The sequence below is a fragment of the Pseudorca crassidens genome, chromosome 9, assembly GCF_039906515.1.
Source record: "Pseudorca crassidens isolate mPseCra1 chromosome 9, mPseCra1.hap1, whole genome shotgun sequence".
In the NCBI taxonomy this organism is placed as follows: domain Eukaryota; kingdom Metazoa; phylum Chordata; class Mammalia; order Artiodactyla; family Delphinidae; genus Pseudorca; species Pseudorca crassidens.
Window position 1 is genome coordinate 25088895 of NC_090304.1, and position 27977 is coordinate 25116871.

Sequence of the window (27977 nt, forward strand, 5' to 3'; positions counted from 1 at the left end):
CCAATTCGAGCTATTCATTCATTCAGGAAAGACTTTATGTGCACCTCCTCTGTGGATTTGTGTCAGGTATACAGGTATATAGCGATATGAAGACACCACCCAGGTTCTCCAAAAGCTCCCCACCACGAGCACCTACCATGTGCCAAGGACTGTGCTGAATGCTTCCAAACTGTTAATGCATCCTTATGACAACTCACTGACGTGGTGACTGTCACCTCTGTTAGCAAGTGAGGAATTTCAGGAGGCGAGGTGTTTTGTCCAGGACAGAGTTGGGAGTGGCGGATCAGCCCTGGAAGCCAGGACTCCCCCTGCGGGTAGGAGCTTTTGCCACAGGCCAGCGCCCCTTCCCTTTCTGTCTCCTACAATGTCCCAGATGAGGCAGGCCTTACACAGGGCAAGCCACGGGGCCTTCTCGCCTTCCACTGGGGCCACTCACTGGTGTTCTGGAACCTGTGGGAACATGGGCTCTTGGGAACCCCTGCTAAGGCTCATGCTCCTTGGATCACATCAGCCTGTGGGTGGGCTGAGCTAGAGACCCACTGCCTTCTCCTCTGTGGGAGACAATCAGGAAGCAGCTATGCAGAGGTTCACCAAATCCCTTGTTGTTCTGATGTCAATTGTCCAAATTCAGCACCTACTGGCATCTGGCCCCTACAATGGAAAACTGACTGGAATAAAATGCAGCCCTTCAGAAGACCTACATAGACATTTCTCCAGAGAAGACACACAGATGGCCAAGAGGCACATGAAAAGCTGCTCAACATCACTAATTATTAGAGAAATGCAAATCAGAACTACAATGAGGTATCACCTGACACCAGTTAGAATGGACATCATCAAAAAATCTACAAACAATAAATGCTGGAGAGGATGTGGAGAAAAGGGAACCCTCTTGCACTGTTGGTGGGAATGTAAATTGATAGAGCCACTATGGAGAACAGTATGGAGGTTCCTTAAAACACTAAAAATATAACTACCATATGACCCAGTAATCCCACTACTGGGCATATATCTAGAGAAAATCATAATTCAAAAAGACACATGCACCCCAGTGTTCATTGCAGCACTATTTACAATAGCCAGGACATGGAAACAACTTAAATGCCCATCGACAGACGAATGGATAAAGAAGATGTGGCACATATATACAATGGAATATTACTCAGTCATAAAAAGGAACGAAATTGGGTCATTTGTAGCGATGTGGATGGAGACTGTCATACAGAGTGAACTAAGTCAGAAAGAGAAAAACAAATATCGTATATTAATGCATATATGTGGAATCTAGAAAAATGATACAGATGAACTGGTTTGCAAGGCAGAAATAGAGACACAGATGTAGAGAACAAATGTATGGACACCAAGGGGGGAAAGCGGGGGGTGGGGGTGGTGGGATGAATTGGGAGATTGGGATTGACATATATACACTAATATGTATAAAATAGACAACTAATAAGGACCTGCTGTATAAAGAGATAAAATAAAATTCAAAAAAAAAATGCAGCCCTTGACCCATAAATAAGCAGCTTCTTAAGTGGAAGCCGCGTATCCTGGTGGATGCTCCTCTACCTCCTCCTCCCATCCCCCTCTCATCCTCTGGGAATTTGGGATCCTCAGTCCTGTACACTTTTGTGCACTTTAGCACCCTAAAAACCACGCACAATGAAAGTGCCCGCTCACAACCGTGGGATAAGGCAGAGTCAGCCACGAGCGTTCCACAGAGCACCGCTGGGGCCACGGGAGATGCTCCCCGCCAAGGATGCACAGACAAGCACGAGTCTGGGAGATGTCAATCACTATACTCCCTCTTTGGATATTCCTACAGCACATCAGCATATCAAAGGCTCTCATCAGTCCTGTCAGAAAGAGACTCATCTTGTTGTGTTTAATTCAGCACTTCCCCGTTTGTTTGGCCACAATCTCTTTCACCATAAAAGCAATACAAAGAACGTAGTTCAGGAAAATATGAATGAGGCATTAACTAGTTGACCACTGAGTGCTGGGTGTGCAGACACACACACACCTTTGGATCGTTTTCAGAACCTCACAGTTAATGATCCCTACTCTTCCAACCGGCTTCCTTGGCACAACGAGGCTTTCACTGAGGTCCCGAAGGAAAGGCTCCTTGCAACCTACTTCACATGCACAAAATACTTAATGGCTTTTGTAGCGTTTGCGTACCCTTTCCCTCATTTGATCCTGAAACGATTCGCTGGCTATTACTCTGGCTCCGAGGAAAGGTTTGAATGAACACATTTCTGGAGGGAAAAAAAAAACCCAGCTTGGCTTTATTCTTTGCATCAGCTTATAGATTTATGTTTACATGGACCTGTCAACTCAGAATTTCTGGTCAAAAACAGAGAATGAGATCTACGTATGTGCGTGTGTGTGTGTGTCCACTCACGACAGTAACAAAAATGTCTTTGAAAGCAAGTGTCACCTGAGAGGTTGCAGTTTAAGTCTATTGAACTCAGTAGTCCCCGTTCTGAGTATGGGTGTACATGGATCCTGGAAGAACAATCTTGGGGGTGGGGATTAATCAACTGCTGAACAATCATGACCAATCCCTGCACTGAAGTACCCATTGCGAATGGCTGGTGCTTCTCTATCCTTGCTCATTAATCCCAGTCATGGAACAACAAAATAGCCATCGCCAAAAGCCTACATAAGGAAAAGGACCTAAAACATCATCTGGTTGTCTGCAATGGCTGAATCTTCATTTTTCCTTCAGTTTTAAAACAAATTTTTTAAAGATATCTTAATGACCACCAGATCACTGGCTTCCCCTATTTTTCACCTGCAGAACTTTTTGGACCATCTAACGGCCCCATTCTGAAGGGTCCTGCTCTAGCGGGAACGAGGAAACTGAAGTGGCAAGTTGGGGAAGCTAGAAACATAGATGCGTGATGGGCTTGCTCTTGGATGTGGCATCCTAAAATCTTCCCAAATGATCAGAGATTCCTGTGATCAACTGAACTTGAACAGAGGTGATGTTTCTCCCACAGCTATGGCAATGATATAGCCAGTCTTTAATAAAAGTATATTGTTATGGTAAAATTATGAAGCAAATGGAGAAATCATTCAATAGGGTAGGCATTGTTTTCTTTATTTGTATTTGTTTCATAAGCTAATATTTCTTAATAAAAATCTGAGGTTAAGTATTTAAATTTGATTAGCAAGAATAGACTCCTTGCAAATTCAAGAAACAAAATAACAATTTTTTTTTTTTTTGCGGTCTGCGGGCCTCTCACCTGTTGTGGCCTCTCCCGTTGCGGAGCACAGGCTCCGGACGCGCAGGCTCAGTGGCCATGGCTCACGGGCCCAGCCGCTCCGCAGCATGTGGGATCTTCCCAGACCGGGGCACGAACCCATGTCCCCTGCAGTGGCAGGCGGACTCTCAACCACTGAGCCACCAGGGAAGCCCCCTAAAACAATTTTTTTAAAAGAAATCTTTGCACAATTTAAACCACTCAACTAGAATGGGTGGAAAAGTTTCTATTCTTCCTGGCAGTGCAGTGCTATGTTAATATTCTAATTTTAGTAATTCTATTGATTTTTTTTCAGTGTCCTCTAAATAGGTGATAAACTGTTAGCATGCCTTTATGGTAGTACTTGGCAAAGATCATAATGAGAATAATTACTATAGATAATACTACTTGCCAGTCAACTCAGATAAATCATCCATTGCTTCTCTGTATGTTTCAACTTCATGCTGGGGTGGACTGTTGCAGTTAAGGTCCCAATTTGTTCACACCTCCCAGTAACCAAGCTTAGGGTAGTCCCCTCCCACACTGACTCTGGACTTGACTATGTGTTTTGCTTTGGCCAACAGGACAGTAGCAAACATGATAAGAGCAGAGACTTGAAGCCTGTTTGGGGCTTCTTTTCTTACTGCTCTTGGAACCCTGTAACCACCTTGTGAGAAAGTCAGTGCTAGCCTGCTGGAGGGTTCAAGACCACATGTCAAGAGGTCCCAGTTACCTGGCCACCCCAGGCAAGGCTGTCATCAACAAGCCAGCCCAGCAGGCCTTCCACCTGACTAAAGATGCATGAGTGAGCCCAGCTGAGATCAGCCAAGGCTAGCTCAGACTAGAAGAACCACCCAGCTGAGCTCAGCCTCAACTGCGGACCCACCAAAAATCATGAGCTAAAGAAATGGTTGTTGTTTTAAGTTGATAAGCTTTAGAGTGGTTTGTTAGAGGGCAACAGATAATTAATCCACATGCCCTCAACATTCTTTCCCACACAAGCTGAAATCCATCCCTGTTTCTCTGTACCTCTTTCTTAAGTACCAAGATGTCCTAGAGAAAAGCACAGAGCCTTGCTGCTTGACTCCAATGCAAAATTTATATATTTGATACAAACAATCCTTCCTTCCTCCTGCAAAGACTCCCCTCTCTTGGCTTCTCAGATTCCACTCTTGCTTCGCTCTCCTTGTGCCTTTCTTACTGATGCTTTTCAGACTCTTTTGCTGATCCGTCTTCATTATCTGGACCTCTAATCGTTGCAATGTCCCAGGGGTCAGTTCTTTGATTTCTTCTCTAGCTACACTCTCCTAGATCCCCATCTAGTCTCAGAGCTTTTTATAACCAAACGCTGACAGCTCCTACATTTATATTTCTACTCTGGACCTCTCCTCTGAACTCCAGACTCATATGGTTAACGGAGCTCTCAACATCTCCACTTGCATGTCTCGTGAGCATCTCAAACTTAACATACCCACATCCATACTCTTGATTGTCCCCTACGAACTTCTCCTCCAGTCTTCCCCAGCACAATAAATGGCAAATTCATCCCTATTTCCATACCCCACAACAATCTATCAGCAAATCCTGTCAGCCCTTCCTTCTAAACATCTCTAGAACCCAATCACTTCTTCCACTCTTGCAATAGCTTCCTAATGGGTCTCTCTGCTTCTATTCTGCTTCTCTACAGTCTACTTCCACACGGCAGCCATAGTGAACCTTTAAAATTGCAAGTCACATCCCATCACTGTTCCTCTCAAAACCTTCCAATGACTTCTGATCTTTATTCACAACAAAATCTCAAGTCCTGACTTTGGTCTATAAAGCCTGCCATGCTCAACCTCAGGCAGCTCCTCTGGCCCACCTGCTACCACTTCCCCCCTCCTTCATATCAGCCTCTTTGGCCTTCGTGCTCTTCCTTAAGCAAGTCAAGAAGTTCCCTCCCCTGGGCTTTGTACACACTGTTCCATCTGCTTGGAAAGTTTTTCTGCAAGATAACCTCAAGGCTCACACATCATTTCAATCAGGTCTTCCTCAAATGTCACTTTATCAGAGAGGCCTTCCCCAACTTCCTGCTAAAATAGCCTCATCTTCCCCTCTCCAACTCTGCATTCCCTTACCATGCTTTGGTTTTCTTTGTACTCATCACTGCCCAACCTACTATATTTCTATTTCTCTATTTGTTTATTGTCTATCTCTCCCTACCAAACTGTAAGCACCACGGGAGTAGGAACTTTATCTTGTTTACTGCAGTATCCCTAGTGCCTAGTAGACAGCAAGCAGTCGATAAATATGTTAGGTGAAGGGAGGGAAGGAGGGGGAGAGGATGTAGCTTTTCCAGCCGCCACTGTGGTCCCAGGTAAGGTTGGCAATGGGAGCTGGTTCAGCCAGACAACAGGGCTGGCCAGAGAGTTCATTACCTCTTTGTGAGCCTATTGCAAAGTCCTAACAGGCTCCTGCCCTCCAGCCTAACCTCTCCCATCTATCATCCACATTGCCGCTGGAGTAGTCTTTCTAAGATACAGGCTGGACATCACTGTCTCCCTGAAGAACTTTCAGTGCCTTACCAATGCCTAGAGAATAAAGGTCAAACTCCTTAGGCTGGCAGTTAAGACCCTCCACAGTTTTCATCTATCTTCTGGTTTCATCTTTCACTATAACCCAAGCACTGTGAGCTCTAAGCCCCAGCGACACTCATTATTAAGTGAGCATGGATGTCCGTATCTCTCCTGGCTCTGCCAGCCTGGATCCCTTTATCTCTTCCCACCTATGGGCATCCCACTTGCCCTTCAAGGCTTGGCTACAACATAACCTCCTCCACGACGTTTTCCCTCATCAGAATTAAATTCTTCCTCCTCTCTTTTCCCCAGGACTTGGTTCAGACTCCACTGTGGGCACCCGCCCATCACGTTTGGTATTTCAGCAATTTCTGTCTTTCCATCAGGAGATGCTCGGGGTCAGGAATCAATCTTAAACCTTTTTGTAGTCCTCCCAATGCCTGTCAAAGTGCTCTGTTCATAGTAAAAACTCAATAAATGGTTTTTGAACTAAAATCATAAGCTCTATAGAGAAATTGCCAGATAAAATACAACTATCCTGAACCAAAGGCACTGCTCTTGAGATAAATTAAAAATATAAGTGTGACATCAGTGCCAAAGTTGTTATAATAAATCTAAGAGCTAAACCTCTTCCGTTGGGGTTGATCAGGCATCTAAAACCTTACGAGTGGCTCATGAGAAGCAGGTATTGTGATTCTTATCGTCTCCCTTAGTCTCCTTCTCAAATATTCAAAACAAGCACGAAGGGGAATTTTTAAAGAGAACAGAGGAATTAACTTGAGGGCTTCAGCTGTTCTCCCCAGCCATGATTTCTCTTGCTGACACAGAGAGGCAGAAGCTGGCCCCGTGCCTACCTCTTTCTGGTTTCGATGGATTTGGCCGTCTTGATAGTACTTCCATCCTGAGGGGCATCCCTTTCCTGAGAGGCAGGAACATCTCTAACGGGCAGTGGGAGGACCACCGTTTCCTGAGTCACGGGGATGACCTCTTCGTCCACCCCTTGCTGGCCCAGGTGCTGCTTGGCATAATCAAAGCCCTGCACAGGCTGCAGAGAGGAAACAGATTTGCAGTCACGTTTCTGGCAAAGCAAGACGCTCACAGCAGCTTTAAGAGAAGACAGGTGGGAAAGTGCATGTGCTGGGACCATACTTAGCTTTCTGAGGAACAAGAGTTAACATGAATCTCCATCATAATTTCTGTCTCTGCAAAATCAAAATCCGCGTTAATTCCACCTATAGCTCCAGAATCGCTATAGCTAAGACTCAGAAGAATGACTAGTATAAACAAGATGCAAATACGTGTGTGAGAACAAATACTTTCAAGGATTTTAGACCACTTATTTTAAGTCACAGGATACTGCTAATTAGAAGCTCTTAATTGCTACATTAAACAGGTCCCGCATCTTCTCCTACCTAGGAATATTTTGTCATCCCTTAAAGCCTGTTTAATAGCAGGTGTGCAGCCTTGCCAAGTCACTTGGACTCTGAACCTCAGCTGTCTCATCTGAGAAATGAGGATAATCCTATCTGCTTTACCTCCACCACCCTTGAGTATGAAAGGGGATCACAGCTCTGAAAACAGAGGGAGGAAATGTGCTACCACAGGCGAGGCAGCACAATTATTAATAATAAAATGGAATCTATGGAATCACTCTTTAATCCAGACCTCTCCCTTAAGCAGGCTGGCTCTCCTATAATTCATTACTGAAAAATTAGCAAGGCTTTTGTTGTACAACGTCTGAAATCCCAAGTGGATAGGGCAGCTGTGAGCAAAACCCAACAGACATTTATTAGTGGGGTAATGAAAAAACCAAGAAGCATATTTAAACAATTCCTGCGAGTGTCTCTATTCTGCTTGACACCCCAAAACAGCACAACACAGATCTGAGGCAGGACGATGGGGAGGTTAAGGTCAGCAGCTCCAAAAGCAGACAGCCTGGATTCAAATCCTGGCTCTGACATGTATTAGCTGGGTGACCTTGGGCAAGTTACTGAAATTCTCTGCACATGTCTCCTCACCTGTAAAATGGAGAGAATAACAGCGTAAGCAGGATCAAATGTGTATGTCTGTGAGCGTGATATTTAACTACCCTTAAAGGGAGGCTGTGTAGATTACATAAGTAAATTCAAGTCCAGCATTTAGCTAAGTACCTGACACACAGCAAATGCTCAATCAATATTAGCTAATACTGCTTTCCTGCCTACTAAATCATAGGCCAGGTGAAATGGACATCAGTGGATTCTCCTTAAGAAAATTTGGGATGAAACTTAACCTCTATTGTTTGGGTTCTATCAGCACTTGATATGATCAGAAGTTCCTCTTTCAGCAGGTTACTTAGCTAAGAATTGTAACAGGAAGGCTCCAGCCAGATTTAATGGTCTAAGACCCTGGCCCAACCCATCAAATCGTGTCTCAGAATAGGATGGCGTTTTCTTGCTAAATCCAGCAAAGCTTCCTTATTTCAAGCTGCCTGTAGTATAGCCATGGACAGTTCCCTGGATAAATCACTCTGGGAGGTGTGGTCACTGGTCTCTCTTCTCTGAGACACTCACACTCTGACCCACGTGGTAACCACTAAAATTCTATGCTAAGATCTGGGAATGTGCTTCTGAAATAGTGTTTGTTCATTTCCCTCCCCTCCCTTGGTGGTACATGAAATACAAAGGAGCCTTCAGAGGATGTGCTGATGTTCCCAGAATACTGACTCACCTGCTTCTCCTACAAACAATTGATCACCAATTGAATTCAACTGAAATGTTTCTGGAAGCTGACCTTTTCTCTCCAGGTCCACTGTTGTAAGGACCCTGCCCTGGTCTTGTTACCTCCATTCTGCTCCTTTCCAGGCCCACCCTTGACAAGCCTCCAAAGTTACCTCCCTTAGAACCATGTCAGGTCATCATCACTACCTCATGAAAAACGCTCCATGGCACCCAAACCCTTTGGCAAGGCACCCAAGACCCTTCACATTCTGTCTGAATCCATGTGCCCAGCCTCATCTCCTGTTGGTCCCTTTTATGCCATACCCCCATCCTCCCATTATCCTATTCAGTTTTGCTCCAACTCTAGTTATTGAGCACTGGCTTGTGTCAGGGACTGCACTTGATGCTGGAAACATAAAGGTGAATAATAACTGGCCCCCTACCCTCAAGGAGCTCACAGTTTCAGCTTCACTTGATATTACTAGTACAGTATCGAATACGTTGCATAAATTATGTCATTTCATCCTCACTGTAGTTCAAGGAGGTAGGGATTGTTATGGTTCCCCATTTTAAAGATGAAGAAACTGAGGTTGAAAGGTTCGGCAACTTCCCCAGGCTCACACAGCTGGTCTATGGTAGAGCCGGGATTTGAACCCAGTACTATATGGCCCAGAGCCAGAACACCCAACCACTGCTTGATGGTTCTTCCCACGGCCTCTCCTCTCCTTCTGCAGCCTGCCATCTTGGTTGGGCATCTTTTACCACACTTGGCCTGGCTCCTGTGTTGAGCCTCCTGGCCTGTGTGTGAGGTACTTGGAGTCTGCACTGGCGGCTAAGATGACCTGAGAACCTAGTGAGGAAGACGAGCTAGCTCTGGCTTGCCCCTCTCATCCTCACTCTCTCTGAACTTGGCCTCTCACCCTTCACACTGGGCTGAAGTTACCCGCTAGATACTTCAGGAGACTGGGTTGACGGTGGGTGAGCAGGGAGACATTAAGGAATAACAAGCTTAAAAGGCGGCCCTCGTTATTAGGTTAATAATAACAATCCCTGTGCATGTTCAGTACTTACAGCCTGCAAAACACTGACACCTCATTTCATTCTCACAACAACCACATGGGGAAAGCAGGGCAAACAGCACAGTCTTCACTTTACAGGTAAGAAAACAAAAGCTCAGAGAGGTTCGGTGACTTGGCCAAGATCACACAGCTAAGTGGTGAAAGACTCAAGACTAGTACCTTACTCTTCTGACTGACAGGATAGTGGTCTTTCAACCTCCAACTTGAAAATCACCTGAGATTAACTAACTGCCCACGGGACACACAATAGTGACCACTAACACCGTTAATACAACATCATGAAACATTTACAGTTGCTTTAATGAGTTTTGTAAAATTATCAAATCAAAATAATCTCCAACAATTTCAAAGGTAAACATGTTACCCCGATCTTTTAAGAAGAAAGCATGTATAATAATAAACATCAACTTATATATAATATTTATTCTGTACCAGGTACACTCAAAGTAATGCACATAACTCAATCCTCACAACAACCTGTAAGTGAATACTGTTATCACCCCCATTTCACAGATGGGAAAATTGAGGCACAAAGAGGTTAAGTATGGTCATATAGATAATATGTGAGAAACAGGAGACAGCTGGGCATCTTTAGGGGGTGACTAAAGCAGACCCATCCCAAGCAGAAGGTCATGCCAACCAGTGCAGGCCCTCCAAGCTCACTCTGCACCTGGATATGGCCCTAACAACTTTCTCTTAAGGTGGCCTATTCCAGGGGATCATGTTCTCTTCAGTTGAAGGGAAAACCTGGGGAAAGGCTATGAATCCAATGACAAAGAGGAGGGAAAAGTGAACTAGGAAGAAAGGAGGCGATAAAGGCATGAGGCCTGGCCCTCCTCCTGCGCTGATCATTTTCTCAATCTTCTACCTGCCGAAGCCCGGATGACAGCAATGGTAATAGGGTTACATCTGTGGTACCTTGTCTCTGCAGAAGGGTGTGGGCGTGCACGGCTGGGTCTTGGCTCCCGGGACAGCCACACTCACCTCCTCTTAGGATGTTAAGTCTATTAGTGGGGCTCAGCAAGGATCCCCAGCCATGTCCTCTGGCACTGCAGCCCGCATCTTTACAGGCACAGTGGTGTCCCTGGAGACTAGGAGACCACCCTCCCGGTCTCTGGATTGGTGGCGAAAGCTAACTTTTTCATCCCGCCTGGTCCCTTGGCGTTAAATGAATTCTGCTCACACACAACGGTTCTGAGAAGTGATGCAGGCGGCTCTCTCCTCTTGCAAACACTGCAGTGCCCCTGGGTTGCAACGGGCAGGACTGCGGTAAGAAAGAGGCAGTTCCACCCCGCTGGTTTCCCGTGATAAAAGGGCTTTGGAAATCAAGTGCGTAGCCCAGTCTCATTGAGGGAGAAAACAACCGCCATCACCCCACACAAGTGAACTCAATCATCTCATGGAACATAAATTTGCTTGATTTTCCACAGCAGCCGGGTATCTGTTGAAGCACAATGCACCGGGAAGGGACATAAAAGGGGCTATGAAAACCCACACACGTGAATCTGTTCCAGCCTCAGACAGCTTTCCAGCCAGAAGATATGCTGAAATCATGTGCTGCCCAACTCATCTCGGCAAATTAGTAAAATTTTGGCTTCATCTAGCACACAAAGATGGCATTTACAACCTCAGTATGGCATGTTTTGCATTCCTGGACTCAGCTGCAATTAGATTCTGGTAATTACTGTTATGTCTGCAAGGCTCAGATTATAACCAAGCTAAGATGGAAATGAAATACCCCTTCTTGGAATAGTTTCATTTTTCACTGCTTGGGTAATTACCAACATCGTGCTGCGTCCGCGCAGCGGGTGGCTTTATGTCAACAGACACGGAACGACATTCTTTGGGGTTGGGCTCCTCACTAGACAGTGTCTCAGCAAGCCGCAGCTTCTCAACAGGTGACTCGGTTTAACAAACAATCAAATTCATTTGATTTCTTTTGCTGAAGCAAGGTATGATCATCCAGGAAGAACTAGACATGCCTGACTCCCAGCAAGGACGATCACTACGTCATGCATCCCAGTGGATGTGAAATTCCATTCGCTGTTTCATTCCTGCACAGGTAGACAAAGCTCAGATGTTCAGGGCTGGAAGAGGATCCTACCCACCAAATCTCAGAGCTCAGGAAGGGGTATAAAGTAGACACAGCCCAAAGACTCGGATATGGGCCTGAGTACCTCCCCCACTGCTGTGGAGTAAGTCCCACAGTCTCTCTTTCCTTTGGGTTTCTCTGCAGTAAAATGAAAATCATAAATGCTGCCCTGATTATAACCTACCTCACAGGGCTACTGTGATGAGCAAACAAGGTGACAGACCTAGGATAGCCCAGGATATTGTAAGGCATTATTTAAACACTGGGTATTACAGGTTATTATAGTCCCTTCGGGGACTATTGTGAAGGGAGCTATGTGACTGGAGAATTAGCCTTTGGAATTTCCTCAGTTCATTCCCCTTCCAGTCACTGGAGATGGGTGGTACGGCCCTGTGGAGGCTGTGGAAAGTGGCCGGGGCTCCCGGCCAGCCCTCAGGGGAGCCACTGAACTGGGGGTTGATGGCTGCCCGGCCAAGCATCTGTAGCTCGCCCGTCATGCAGCCTTTGAAGATCAGCCATTCCGGCCAGCGGAAGAAGGAAAATTTTGAGGGTCTGATGTGCCCCAAAGGGCCCTGAGTTAGGAGCCAAGAGACCTGGTTCTACTATCAGTTCTGCTACTTACTAACTGTGCCATTGTGAAGAAGTCACTTCTCTGTAAAAGGGAAGGTGTCCGATCAGATGACCTCTGAGGCCCCTTTCAGGTCTAGCTAGCAACTCGTTTTCTGTGCCTGTTTCCTCATCTGTAAAATAATGTTCTTCCTCAAAGGGTTGCTGGCAAGATTAGGGGTTGCTGGTATATGCAAAGCCCTGAGAAGCATTTAAGGCAAAGAGTGAGCGTTAGATGAGCATTAGCTACCGTGTCCTCATTATAAAAATAAAGGTGGCACAAGAATGCAAATATTCCAAAGAATACTGAACTGTACACTTGTAAGTGACTAAGATGGTAAATTTTATGCTATGTATATTTTACCACAATTTTTAAAACATTCAAATAAGTAAATAAAGGGTCTCCTTCAACATGAGGACTCATGAGGATGCTTCTGAAGGTACTTGCAAAGACCTCAAGAGCCATGAGAGAAAAGGCAGGTGGAGCCCCAAGGGGCCAGGGCTCCTGCCCCTCTCCTCACAGCTTCCATCTCGTACCTTTGCTCTCTGGGGCAGGTTCATCATGGTGTCTGGCTTGAAGTCGTTCTTGTTCTTCCGGCAGAGCACGGCAGTGATGATGATAATGATGACCGTGACCACGGCAATGGGCGCCAGCACCGCGGCGATGATCCACAGGTTGTTGGGCGGGTTCTTCACCACGGCTGCAGGGAAGAGTAGGGGAAGCACATGACAAGGAGCTCGGGGAAGGGGAAAGCAAGCAGGAGATAAATGCCCTCCAGTCCCAGGTCGTGAGAGGGTTGAGAGGGTCTGGGCTCAAAAAGGCTCTTGCCTTGGCAAGCTACTCAAAGTCTCTGAGCCTCAGTGTCCTCATCTGTAAAATGGGGCTATCACGTTGCAAGGCATCAGAGAGGCAAGGTACATGTGGTGCTTTGGTGTGGCCCCTAGTAGGTGCTCAAGAAATGTGAGCCTTCACTATGATTAAGAGGAGGAAGAGGAAGATGGATTGGTATCAAGTTTCCCCTCTGGTAATGTCCGTGAGTCAAAAGAGGAGAGAGAAGCAATCTGAGGGGCAGTCAGGCGGCAAAGGCCACGGAGAGATGACTCTAAATATTGTAGTTAAGTCACCCGCTGAGTGAGCAACGAATAAAACATACCTGAGTGGACGGATCTGCCCCGCCCCCCGATGGCTGCCTGGGGAGGCATGGAAATGCCTTGTCTAATCAAAACGATCCAGCTATTCTCAGAGCCAGAGTGAAACAGCGTAACGAAAGTGACTGTCAGTAGGAAGAATGTGTTATTAGAACAGTAGGTGCCTCAAGGAGGGTGGGGCTGGCATTAATTAAGTTGCAAAGGGCCACAGGTTGGTGGTCATGCTCTACATCATGATAGGGGTTTGGGTCACACAGGTGTATACACTTGTCAAAACATCAAATGGTATAGTTAAGAGCTGTTCATTTCACTGTATGCTGATTTTATCTAAAACATCACAAATGAATATTGAACTCTAGGCAATGATAGGCATACTGAAGTGTTTTGGGTTGAAGTCTACTGATGTTTGCAACTTACTTTGAAATACATCAAAAAATATGATGGATTAACAGATGAATGGAAAAATAGATGAACAGAGATGTGATTATTAAAATAGAGTAAAACGCTAATTGTGGAATCGAGGTGGTAGCAACATGGGTGTTCACTGTACAATTCTTTCAACTTTTCAGTAAGCTGGGTTAGGAAAATGTGAGAAAAAGAAAAAGCCTTTGATATGAGATGAATGAGTCCTCCGCCCACGATCCCAGGTGGGGAAGCTTTGGAAACACCTCAGTCCAATCAAAAGGACTGGAGTAAAGAAAACAGTAACCAAAATAATTGTTTATAGGAATAAAGAGTTATTGGAAGGGAGTGGGGTCTGCAGAAAATCTAGAAAAAGAGAACCAAAGATTTATCCATGCCAGGGGAGGGTACCCCGACCAGCAGACATGGGTAACCTGGCCGGATGGCAGGTCTATCTGGTGGGCAAGATGGCTGCAGCTGGCTGTTTGAGCTTGGTGATACTGTTAATACCACACAAGCTCTCTTCTCTCCCACTCCCTAGATGATCTCATGGACTCAAGGCTTAAAAACCATCTGTGCTGTTGCTGCTCATTTATCTCTCTAACCAGGACCACTACTCTGAACTCCAGATTCCTGTATCCACCCATCAACTCAAATCTCCAGCTGGATACTTAAGAAATGTCTCTAATATATCCAGAGCCCAACTCCCAATCCCCCCACCCCCAACCAAACCTGTTCTTGTGATATTTTCCACTCCAACAAATGGCAACTCCTTCCTTCCAGATGCTCAGACCAATAACTTTGCCATCAATGTTGACCTGTCTCTTTTACTCTCACTCAATATCCTACTGAGCAACAAACCTTGTCATCTCCATCTTCAAAATATATGACTTCTTTCTATTGCTATAGTCCAAGCTACCAACATCTCTCACCTGAATTACTGCAATGAGCTCCTCCCTTGTTCCCTATAGTCTATTTGCAAGACAGAAGCTGGAGTGATCCTTTAAAAATTCAGATCACAACATTCTTCTGCTCAAACCCTCCAGAGGCTCCAACCCCACTAAGAGTAAGAGCCAGGGTCCTTATAATTTCTATAAGACCTTAAGTGATCTGCCTGACCAACCATCTAGTTACTTCTCTGCCCTTACAACTCTTCCTTCAACTCACTCTGCTCCAGCCTACCTCCCTCCTACTGTTCCTCAAACATGCAGGACATGCTCCTGCCTCAGGGCCTTTGCACCAGCTTATTCTTCTACTACCTAGAACGCTCTTCACCTACATATCCACGTGGCTCCCTCCCTCCCTCCATCAGGGCTCTGAACAAGTGTTACCATATCTGTGAGGCCTTCCCTGTACTCTCTATAAAATATCAATAACAATCCCTGCCCTTAGCACTCTCCATCCCCCTCTTCCTACTTAATTTTTCTCTAAATCAGTGCTTCTCAAACTTTAATGTGCATGCCCATCACCTGGGAATCTTGCTCAAATGTGGATTCTGATTCTGTGGGTTGGGATGGGTCCCCCTGTAATACGTTCTTTGGGACACAAGTCCACCATCTTCTCAGTCTACTGGCTTTCCAAATAAAGTCACTATTCCTGGCCCCAACAACTCGTCTCTGAATTTATCAGCCTGTCGTGTGGTGAGCAGTACAAGCTTGGACTCGGTAACATGCCTAATAAGCTCCCCGGGGGTACCCATGCAGCAGGCCCCCAGGCCACACTTGGAGTGGTGAGGCTCTAAAGTACGTATCACCATCTGTCATGATACATATACATTTGCTCACCATCTGTCACCCCCTGCCTCTCCATTAGAATGTGCACCCTAAGAGAGCAGGGAGGTTTTTTGTCCCTTGTTTGCTGCATTCCCCAGGGCCTAGAACAGTGCCTTGCACATAGTAGGTGCTCAATTAAAAGTTGAATGAATGTGTAACTGAACTACCATTACTCCTTTTGCAATTTGGCTCCCCATACAGATTTCCACAAAGGATAGAGTAACAGCCAGTTAAAGAAATCCCCTCTCCTTGGTAGTTCTAATCCATATTTTAAACTAAATACTTTCAATCTGGTTTATATATCAATCTCTTATAAGTCTGGTTAGCGTAACTTGGTCCTCCTGATCCTGCTTAATTCTGGGGGCTACTAGACCCACAAAGCTGAGGACTGGACTCTGGAATACAAAGGCCCCACCAGTACGTGCCACGTGGTGAGGGCCTGCCTGAGGAGCCAGCTGATCTTTCTCTGACTTCCACCAGCCCCTGACTTGAACTGGCACCTCATTAGCCAAGATCTACCTCTCGTCAGGCAGCAATTGCCTTGGGAGTACTATCAGTACAAAAGAACTTCTTTTCCACAGTTTTTGTCAGTCAGTGATTAATCACATTATTAACTTCTGCAAACAGCTCATTAGATAATGTGCTCCTGTTGACATTAAACATGTAATTGCTGCTGCTTTTAGTAATTCAGTATTTATATGTGAGTTTTAGGCCATTAACATTTTTTAAAGCTCTGTGCTTCTGTGAAAAATATCAGTATGCCTCTTTTCGGCTATGCTGTTCTATCCTGATGGAGAAAAATGTATAGTGGATCAGAACGTGATATCCTACATATATTTATATATGTATATAAGTGTTTTCATTAGCAAGAATGAAATATTTACATGTGTTTTGCTCTTACTCAGCTCTATTGTTTTGATGGAGGTGTGCCTTCTTGATGCAGTGTGGAAAATCCTTTCACCTCTATTTAAATGGGGAGAGAACACATTCATGCTATGTACATTAATAAATTCATTGAACAGTCAAAGCGATAGTAAAGTTAGGTCAGCTGAAGTCATCCAAACCCAGTATATTCATTGGCATAATGATCTAAAACTACAAAGTCATGTACAGAGGTGAAAAGGAACAAATGGTTATTTAACTCACAAGAGTGTCAGAGGAAGGACAGGAAAATGAGTCAACACATTCTTGAGCTTCTACCGTGTGTTAGGCATTGGGATACCCTCTTCGTCAAGATTCTCATACCCATTTTTCAGATGAAGAAACTGAGCCCCGGGGAGGTTAGATATTTTTTTTTTACCAAAAAATTCATTTCTCTGAAATATACAATTTAAGTCAGTTCTGAGTTATCACACATGAATGGAAGTTTGTGCATGTGTGCGTGTGCATGCACACACACACACACACACACACACACACACACACAAAGTATCTGTCAGAGGGAATGAAGTCAAAGGGTCCACATAACCTAAACTCAGAATAATTATTCTCATGTGGAGCAAATGTTGAAAGGAGAAGGAATCCATTCGAAGAAGCTCCCAGCTCGTTTCTGTGGCTGTCAAAACATCAGAGTTCATGACTGCTGTGAGTGGACGCAGGGGAGGGTCCAGCAGCTGGTGAGAGCCCAGGCCCATCCTCCCCTGCCCACACACTCCCGTGGCTCTCACCCCACTTGGGTGCAGCCCATGGGGCTCCACCGATCGTGGCCCCTAGTCTGCACCTCTGACCTCATCGCTGCTGCTCTCCTCCATCGGGACCTCCTCGCTGGCTCTCAAACCCTCCCCCCTCTGCCTGGATTCTTGTCCCAGGTATCCTCAGGTGGTCACTCAAAGGTTACTTCCTCAATATCCTCTTCTCGACACCCCAACAATTTAAAATCACAGCCATTATCTCCTCGGCATCCCCTAGCCCCTTCTGTGCTTAATTTTTCTCCATGGCACTTATTAGCATCTAACATATTATTCAGTTATTTTGTCTGTTTAACCTGCCCGCTCAGGAATGTAAGGTCCATGAGGGCAGAGGTTTTGCCTGCTTTACGCACGGCTGTATCTCCAGTGCCTAGAACAGTGCCAGACACATAACAGGTGCTCAAAAAATATTTGTTGAAGGAATGAATGAGAGTTCCCTTAACCAAAGGGTCAGTCTATGGCTTTCTTTAAGTGATATTTCATGGTGTCTGTTCAACACCATGACTCTCTATTCAAAGCGCTGACCTCAGATTCACATCTCAGGCTGATTTCAAAGCTATTAGGAGAAAATGAGATTTAAAACCTCTCTGTTTCTCCTCTTCTTCACTGGCCTTAGTGTCCTCCTCATCTGATCCTGGGATGGAGGCATTTCCCAGGGTCTGTCATCTAGCTATACTCTCTCCAGGACTCGAATTTTCTCCAGGATTTAAATTCTACCCTGTATCTACAACATTCTCAAAATCCATAGTGTTAACTTAGGCCTCTCTCCTGGGATCCAGGCTTGGATTTCCAACAACTTTCCTAACCTCAGCCCTCAACACCCCCATGGTACCCCTTAATAGCGCATCACTTAAACTCCACATGGTCCAAACTGAGTAAATCACCTTCTCCCTCCTAAAAGTGCTTCTCCACTCTAACCCCCTCTCTAATTTCATTAAAAGCACCCTATTCTCTGAATTATACAGGCTCTTAACCTTCAAATCTCCCTTCCCTTTTCATTGCCTCTCCTCGAGTCCTTCTACCTTATGGATAAATGAGACACTCGGCTACCATTTACTACGAGCCTGATAGACATGTAGTAAATGGTACTAAACCCTCTACATGCAATAATTATCTTATTTAGTCCCCCCAGTAGCTCTACCAGGTCAGCGTTTTTGATATCACCATTTTACGTATGAGGAAAATGTAGGTCAGAGGGTCATTCATTTGTCTTCGGTCTTATTACAAAGGCTCTGCTCTCAACTGCTCTGCTATGGTGTCTTCCAACCATGTGCCTCACTCAGGGCCTGGCAGAGGCATTTAGCAAAAGTGGGTTCTTTGCCTTCACAAGGATCGAGCCAGGCAGTAGCTGGGGCTGGATATTCAAAAAGGAATGAGATGTAGTACCTGCTTTTAAAGAGCTCATGAGGGAGAAGCGAGAAAACAACTCATTTGCCCAGTGTGATAAGGGCAATGGAGGCCCCTGGAACTAGGGAAACTTCGGGGAGGGGTCATGCTTCAGGGGTCAGGGAAGGCTTCAGAGGCATAGGGAATGTGAAGAATGAATCCTCCCGTGTGGCTGAAGCATTAGGTCTGAAGGAGAGAAGAGTAGCCGTACGGCTGGGTAAGAAGCCTGGAGACCAGGTTGTCAAGGGCCCTGAACATTTGCTGAGCACCTGTTGTGAAAGGCTTCAAAGACCCACTTTAAGAAGATTGGATTTTATTCTATGAACAGCAGAGAGCCACCAAATATTTTTTAAATGGAGTAGATGTAAGACCAGAACCTGTGTTTATTATAATGACTCTAATTACAGTGTGGATGGTACATTAGTGGCAAAGAGGCTGAGGCTGAGTCATTTGGGAAGCACCTGCAAAGTCCAAGAGGAGATAATGATGAAATGGAGAAGAGGAAACAGTTTGTGAGTTACTCTAGAAGGGAACCGAGAGAGCCAGGTGGATTTCAAGGAAACAAAGAAGTAAGGTTGAGGGCTAGCATCTCCGGAGCCAGGCGGAACAGAGTTTGAATCCTGGCTCTCTGAGCCAGAGTCAAACCTCTAAGGTCACTCCTAGATGACCCCTCGACTCTCATTTCCACAAGTCTCCATGCACCTTCTAATTTGATTGATTGCTCTCTCCTGCCCACGCTCTCAGACCTTCCACTGTTCCCACCCATTTCCATCAGCAAAGTCCCCTTACCTCTCCTCCTGACACTCCATTCACCTCTTGCTCTCCCATTTCTGCCCCTTCCCAAGTACCACAAGGCCTGGAGTAGATGTGAGGAGGTCAAGGAACTGACCTCAAAGTAGAGGATGGGTTGGGACAGGAGAAACGATGCAGAGGAAGAGACAATGAACCAGGATGATGGGGGCCAGCTTGGGCTCTAGAGGTGACTACAGTGAGGAAGGGGCAGTTCAAAGCATCTAGAATTTTGAAAGAATAGAAGAAATGGTCTGAACATAGCAATGAGGACCCAGGAGGAGGGGAGCCTTGCCAATCTTACGGTTTTTCTCTCATCAGTTTGCTGATGCTCAGTGTGTACCACTGCACCCTTGCTCAAATGCCCCCCACACAATCTCAACCTCAGCTGCCAACTTCATTATGCCCCAGGAGAGCAGAAACAACCGCAGAAACATCCTCAGGCTTCCATTACCAAATGCACCCCCTGACCGACACCCACACCCCTGTACTCTGCCTTCCTTCCTGGTGCAAAAGATTGAGCCGTCCCTGCTCCTCGTTGAGTCTGAACCCTCCACCTCTGCCACCCCCTCGAGCACATATGGACTTCACCCCTGCAGTGTTCGTCTCTCTTCTGCATTGTCAATTTCTCCCTTGCTATTAGTCACCCATAATATTCAAATGTACCCCAATATCTCCCATACGCCCCTCCACCAACTGTCCCATTAATCTTCTCCCTTTGCTGTCACTGCTTCCCCACCTCCACCCTCTCCTGGGTCCACTCCAGCCAAGCTGTCTCCACCACCTCTTCCTGGAAACCCCTCCTGCCAAGGTCACCACCAAACTCCAAATTCACTTCATCTCCATCCTTCCAGAACAGAAGATGACGCAGCAGCTCCCTCCCTCCCAGGACGTTGACTTTCTTCACTTATTTCTAGACACCACCTCCTCCATTTCCCCAGATGCTCCGTCCCAGGGTCCTTTGCTGGCTCCAGTTCTTCCCTCATGTGGATGCCCTGGGCCTGATTTTTACCCTCTTCTCTTTAGTTCTAAATCAAGGCAAATCTGGTTAATCTTACCTACTCCCTTAGCTCTAAATGTCACCTGTGTGGATGACTGCCGAGTTCCTATCTCCTGAGCTCTCCCTGAATGTGTAAGCTCACATGTCCATAAGCAAACTCTCAACTCCATCTCCCCCACCGCCACTGCAGCCCCACTAAACCTCCTCCTCTCCTCTCTGCATCTCAACAGATGACACCACAACCAGTGCTCAAGCAAACACCTGGGAGTCACCCTTGAGTCCTCCAGCCCTCACCTCCTCCTGCCACGCACACAATCCATTACCTTGCCCCAACAGCTCTGTCTCCAAAAATATCCCGAATCCAACCACTTCTCTGAGTCTCCACCTCGGACACCTTCCCCTCTTACCTGGGCACCTACGGTGGTTTTCACTCCAGTCCTCTACAGTTCATTCTCTACCTGGAGAGACCGAGAAAGAGCCGAGAATGGAGCCCTGGGGAACCCACATAAAGAAGATGCAGTAAGTGCTTCCCTGGTGGCACAGTGGTTGGGAGTCCGCCTGCCGATGCAGGGTTCGTGCCCCGGTCCGGGAAGATCCCACATGCCGCAGAGCGGCTGGGCCCGTAAGCCATGGCCACTGAGCCTGCGCGTCCGGAGCCTGTGTTCCGCAATGGGAGAGGCCACAACAGTGAGAGGCCCACGTACAGAAAAAAAAAAAAAAAAAAAAAAAAAAAGATGCAGTAAAACTGATGAAGTTAGTAGCTGACCTGACCAGACATGGGACAGAGCTCACAGGGAGGGAAGGAGAGAGGTGCAAAGGAAGAGAATCTTGGTTAAAAAGTCATTTCAAAGGCAAGATTGTAGAGGGAGACCATCATTTCCAGGCAAAGGTGTGTCTGTGAGGATGTGCTGGACGAGCAGAAGTGAGGGCCGTAACCACATGTGGGCTGGACCATCCCTGTGGAAGCCACACCTACCCCGGACGAAGGCAGGAGACGAGGAGGAGAGGAAAACCATGAGCCAGGCGTCAGGTTCCTAAGGAACACGGACACCAACTAGGAGATCAACGGGAGACGACCTTCCAGGCCCTGTATGCTCGGTGTGCTGTCGAATCTAATCTTTCTACCACACAATCTGTCACCTTCATCAACCCCCTCTCCCCTCGCTGCCTTCACAGCCCTCTTCTGGGGCCCCAATGCCTGGGCCACCAGAGAGCCTCATTAGTCCTGCCCCCTCTCATCCCGGACACTGCCGACAGATTAACCTCCCTAGATAATGGGTACTTCCAGTGATACTACTGCCCTGCTCAGAAATGTCCAACAGCTCCCCACAGCCAATCACATCATGTACAATCTCCTTCCCCTGCCATCCAACGCCTGAGTCTCCTAAGCAATGCTCGTTTCTAATCCCATCACCTCCTCCTCATGCTTCTGCACTCCAGGCAACTGGAACTCCTTTTCTTCAAGCACCCTTGGTACTTTTCACCTCCCTTCTATTGCTTCTGCTGCTCCCTCTTTCTGGACAGTACATCCTCCTCTCCCTCTGCTGAAACTGTAGCATGCAATACAGTTAAGAATACACTTTTGAAGTCAAACAGATCCAGATTCGTATCTTGGCAACTCGAGTCCTAGTTCTGTGATGTTGCGCAAGTTAGTTAACTTTTCTGAGCCTAGGTTTCCTCATCTGTAATTTGGAGCTGAATAAAGTTGCCCCAGAGAAATTGAGAAAATCTATGTAAAGCAACAAGCAGAGTAGCTGCCAGGGGAGGGTCCTCAAAGAGGCAGCTGTTATGTTTCATATCCTTTCTCTGTTCATCCTTCCCGGATGCCCCTTCGGAGCAATCTGTCCCTCGGTTGAGCCCTGTAGCAATCACATTGTCTCCTCAAAGCATTCCTGCATTCTATGCCTTTATATCTGCATTAATGCCTTCTCTGCTCCTTAAAGGCAGTGACTGGGACTTGCCCACTTCTATATGTCCTCCAGCACTGAACACACAGTTGATGCAGGACTCTACAAAGCTTATTGAATGAAATTACCTTTAATTCCCCAGCAGACAAATACCAGCTCAGCTGTGGTGATTTTTCTAACTGTTCACAAGATTATACTGAGGAGGAAGAGAGGATAGGACCTGGGGAAAAGCAGTATTATCATCATCCTAGTAGCCAAAACATATCCCTGACCCAAAACCTATTGCTTCAAACAACACAGGAAACAACTGGTTGATTTGAGAACCTTCTAGAACAGAAGTATGTTTCGCTCTGGGTCTAATAACATCCAAGTGATTCAGGAAACATTTACTGGTATTAAAAATAACGAATGACGGCACTTCCCTGGTGGCGCAGTGGTTAAGAATCTGCCTGCCAGTGCAGGGGACACAGGTTCAAGCCCTGGTCCGGGAAGATCCCACATGCCGCAGAGCAACTAAGCCCACGTGCCACAACACAGCCTGAACTCTAGAGCCTGCGAGCCACAACTACTGAGCCCATGTGCCACAACCACTGAAGCCCGCGCGCCTGCAGCCCGTGCTCCACAACAAGAGAAGCCACCACCATGAGAAGCCCGCGCACCGCAACAAAGAATAGCCCCCACTCGCCACAACTAGAGAAAGCCCGCACGCAGCAACGAAGACCCAACACAGCCAAAAATAAATAAATAAATTTATTAAAAATTTAAAAATGAATGAATGGAAAGGTTATCCCCTTACGGTCAGCTTGCAGAAGGACAACGTGATGCAGGGTCAAGGCCATCCTTTGGGAGTCAATGGTGCTCAGGATCTTGGCAGCTGCAGTCCCCAGCAAAGGCTTCCCATTGTACAGGGTGTAGTAAGTCAGCTCCGCGGGGTCCTTGGGTCCTGGCACCCGCTGCATCTTTACCATCTTTCAGAAAAAGACAGGCCATGTTTACAGGGCATCTTGCGTTAACTCTGCAATCACCTGGGCAATCAGCAGGCTGTCTCCCGACTGCGAAGCCTTCCATGGCTAAGTGGACCCATGACGTATATTTTAGACATCACCCTTCTCACACCTCCCTATCACCAACATCTCAAGAAACCCTGCTATGGCTGGAGGAGGGAGGAGAAAAGGGTTTTGAAAATATAAACATCTGGAAAGAACAGTTTCAGGCTGGAGAAGGAAACGTTGAAATGGTGATGTCTTCCAGCCTCCAGAGAACTCTGGCCTCATTTGAAACTAGGCCTCCACATTAATTCAGGGCATGTTAGGTTATTCTCAAACAAGATTTCTAATTTCAAATTCCTGCAATTGCCAGAGAGGAAAAAAAAAATGAACTTATATGTCTGCAATTCAAAAGAACTCTGATAAAAGCAGTACTTGGAGGCTCAAAGCTCTTTTTCTAAAATAACCTTTGTTGCTTTTTCTCACTGTACAAGTTATACATCGTCACTACAGAAAAATCTGAAAATACAAAAAAGCATCGAGAAATGAAACAAAATAAAAACAATCTGGAATCCTTCCACCACAAGCTAATTACTATTACCATTTTGTCTATTCTTTGTTTTTTCCACACAGGCCTTTTATTTATCATTTTACAAAATTATTTATCATACTCTCTATATAGTATTATATACTGCCATTTTTACTTGCATCCATAATGGGCTTAAATATAACAAAAGCATAAATGTTAACTTCTACACGGCATTCCAAGGCATGCCTCCTAAACTTAGCCAATCCTTTACTGTTGAACACTTCAATTGTTACTCATTTTTCAGCATTGTAACTAACAATTGATAATCATTATAAATACAGAAAACATAAATTTAAAACCTACATAATGTTCTACTGTATGCATGTCTCTTAAACCTAACTAACCCTTCCTTTTTAAACATTTAGGTTGTTTCCAACTTTTTACTAGTGTAATTAACCATCGACAAACATTATGGCATAATATAGTATTTTCCAAAGTGTACATTACAGATTACGAGTTTCACAGGATATTAAAAGAGTTACAAAAATATTTATAGCAGCATTGTTCATATCATAGAAAAAAAATCTGAAAATTCAGAATTCACTAACAGTAGGATGGATACGTGAGTTATGGTACAGTCGCACGATGCAATATTATAGAGTCATGTAAATGAACTGTGGCTCTTTGTATCAATATGGGTGAATATAAAAGCCTGATATGAGCAAAAGAAACAAATTACAGAATATAAAATGCAAAACCGAATGATGTACTACTTAAGGATACACATGAGGATGGTAAAATCTATACAGAAAACACAGGTGTGATTTAATACAAAATTCAGAAGCACAGTCAACTCTGATGGGAAGGAAGTGAGTATGTATAATAAGAAAAGACACAGAAAAGGCTTCTGGGTTAAGGTAACAGTAATGTTCTTACTCTTTGGGTTGTGGGTTCTTTTTTACTAGTGTTCTTTAAACTCTACATATTTTTATGCTCCTATGTATGTATGCTATAAATCATAATTAAAATAAATATTACTACAACCCAATAAAAAATGGGTTTTAAAAAAGTCTGACCAGACACTTCACAAAGGAAGATATCTGAATGGCCAATAAGCATATTTTTTAAATGCTCAATGAGGAAATTCAATTTAAAACCACAAGTCGGGCTTCCCTGGTGGCGCAGTGGTTGAGAGTCCGCCTGCCGATGCAGGGGGCGCGGGTTCATGCCCCAGTCCGGGAAGATCCCACTTGCCGCGGAGCGGCTGGGCCCGTGAGCCATGGCTGCGGGGCCTGCGCGTCCAGAGCCTGTGCTCCGCAACGGGAGAGGCCACAACAGTGAGAGGCCCGCGTACCGCAAAAAAAAAAAAAAAACGAACACAAGTCATCAATATCAACCACCAGAGTGGCTAAAATAAGAAGGGCTGACAACACCGTGTTGATGAGGAGGTGGGGTAACTCCACATCTGGTTGGTGGGAGTGGGAATGTCAAACTGTACACTTTGGGAAAAGGTCTGGCAGTCTCTCCTAGAACTCACATAGACCAACTCTATGACCCAGGAATTCCACTCCTACATACCCAAGAGAAATGAAAGCACATGGCCATGGAAAGACCTGCAGAAGAGGTTCATAGAAGCTTTGTTTATAATAGCTAAAAATTGGGAAAAGCGCAGGCGTCCATCAACAGAAGCATGGATAAACAAATGGTAGTATATTTCATACAAGGGAATATTATTCAACAATAAAAAGGAATAAACTACTGAATAAAAGAACAACATGGGTGAATCTCAAAAACACTACAGAGTCAAAAAAGCCTTATACAAGAGAGAATATACTGTAGGATTCCACTTATATGAGGTTCTAGAACAGTCCAAACTGATCTACGGTATGGAAATGATATGTTATCAAATATAAAACAGTAACATAATACACTGTTAATTGTAGAACCTAGACGGTGAGTAAATGGGTGCTTACGTCATAATTTTTTCAACTTTTCTGTGAGTTTGAAAATGCTTATAATAAAATGTTGGGGAAATGTAGATATTATTATAAACAAGGGTCTTATTGGCATTTAAATGTAGAAACCAGTATATTGAAGAAAGTCAAGGAGATTTCTTTACTTGCAGGTTTTTTTAGAGTCTTTGGTATGCCAATATGCCTTTGGAATCTTCAAGAACATTCTACAGGATGCAGCCTTGCCCAAACTGCCCTGGCCAGAAAGCCCCTTTGCCTCTGGGCACCTTATAGAGTCATTTTCTGGACCCTCTCTGAGAAACACTGCTCTTACCCTTTCATCTTTGTGTTCATCTCTATCTCCTCGAAATGAATTTATAGGAGTAATGTTGTGACCATCTAAAAGATTCTTGTCTAAATTGCTCACCTGCCCTCCAGCAAGGTCATATCCATTTACTGTGTTTGAGGGTGCCCACTTCACTGCAACCTCATCAACACTGGATAGTACCATTTTACTCATCTTGAAAATGGCATCTTGTGGTAGTTAAAACTTGCATTACTTTGATGACAAGAGTTAAATGTTTAAAAATGCTTACTGGTCATATGTATATCTTCTTTGGACTCAATTTCTCAAATACATCCACTAGAGAAATATCTTTAGATTCTAGACATTAAAATCTCCATATTCATGAAGGTGGCTCATCTTTACAAATGATCTGAGCCAAGACGAAGGTCTTCTCTGGGTGAAGGATGATGTAAGCTGTGTAGAGTGAATTTTATTTGGGAAACTTGGGGGTGTTATTTCTGTCCCCAGTGGGAGAGGAGGTAGGGAGAGCGTTAGTGTAACCAGGTACAAGGTGAATGAACATTCAAGTATCTAATAACTTCGCTCAATTTCAATTTAATAGCAAATTCTTCTTACCAAATTTCTCCAAGGATGATGTTGGAAGGTGGTCTACAGCCTCGGTAAATTGGGGATTTGAAGAAATAAACCCCTACTTACTTCACTCAGGTTTTCCAGGCAACGCAAGGGACCAAGCACACTGAGTACTCAGAAAAAAAGAGGAAACAGCATCTCACTGGGCTCTTTTAGACACTTAGAATGTTCTGGGTTTCTTAGGTTTACAAAAAACACCAGCAGTGTAGGGTGATTCTTTCCTCCCCTTCAGCTGAGGCAAATCTCATTTCAACTGTCTGAAGCCCAGCAACTTCCTTTCTGTCATGTGGAAAAGTATGAATTATAGGGCCCACGTGGACCCACAGAAGGGAAATCACAAACCTGGCACATGAAATTAACTATCGCTTTACCTCATGACAAGGCTGTCTCAGACCACGAAGATTTTTAGAACCAAAGCAACATCCAATAGGACAAGAGGCCAAATTCACCAACTGCGAACGGGGGACCTGGAGTCTCCCTCAGGGGCGTGATGTTGACTAACATAGGGAAGTGTGTTCCAGAAGATGGGTCGTTTGTACTTCCAAGATTGCCTGGGGACATGATCTGCAGACACTGTGGTAATGTCTGCAATTTCCTTTAAAGCTTCCTCTTAGTTAGACACCACGCATGTGTGTTTGGGTTAAGTTACACACTAGATGTGGTCAATTACCAATCCAGGGGCATTCGACTAGATCCCAGAAAATAAGAAGCCCACTTCCTAGAGGCAACTACCAGAAGCACTTCTGTAATTTGATACCTTGCTCAAGAGAGCTTGTTAATTAGCATAACAAATGTTAGAAATGGGTCCTCTTTTTGTGAAATTAGTGGTACTCAAGATACGTGGATTGCCCAGAATATGCTATAGACATTCCCACTCTTGCTTGAACTGGATAAAGAATCTAGAGAGGCTTAGAGCCTCTACCCTCAGGATGGCTACTGTCTCTGTCGGGTTCCCTCTGAAGCAGACTCTGAGATGAGTTGAATGCTTGTAATTTATTGGAGAGATGCAGGGAACCGACAGGGGGTGGAAGGGAGCTAACAAGGGATGCATTATGAAGCCAGTCACCACAGCGGGAAACTAAAGCGTAATTCTCTGTGGGAAAGCTCTGGCAATGATCCTAAAGCATACATTTCAGAATCCTCCCAGCCAAGAAGCAAGAGAGCTGTGGTATTTATACCTCCACCCCTGGTGAATTCCCAG

The 27977-nt window shown here is 45.2% G+C and overlaps 1 protein-coding gene across 3 annotated transcripts in view; it reads right to left on the reverse strand.

Annotated features, from left to right (window-relative positions):
• Positions 1–27977, reverse strand: part of KIAA1549L (KIAA1549 like) — a 280665-nt gene that overhangs the window by 80525 nt on the left and 172163 nt on the right. For all 3 annotated transcript variants that reach the window (XM_067749478.1, XM_067749477.1, XM_067749476.1), the window contains 3 exons: positions 23169–23340; positions 12817–12980; positions 6658–6848 (listed from right to left, as the gene is read on the reverse strand). In XM_067749478.1, coding sequence (XP_067605579.1) covers positions 6658–6848; positions 12817–12980; positions 23169–23340 — 527 coding nt within the window. The remainder of the gene's footprint in view (positions 1–6657; positions 6849–12816; positions 12981–23168; positions 23341–27977) is intronic.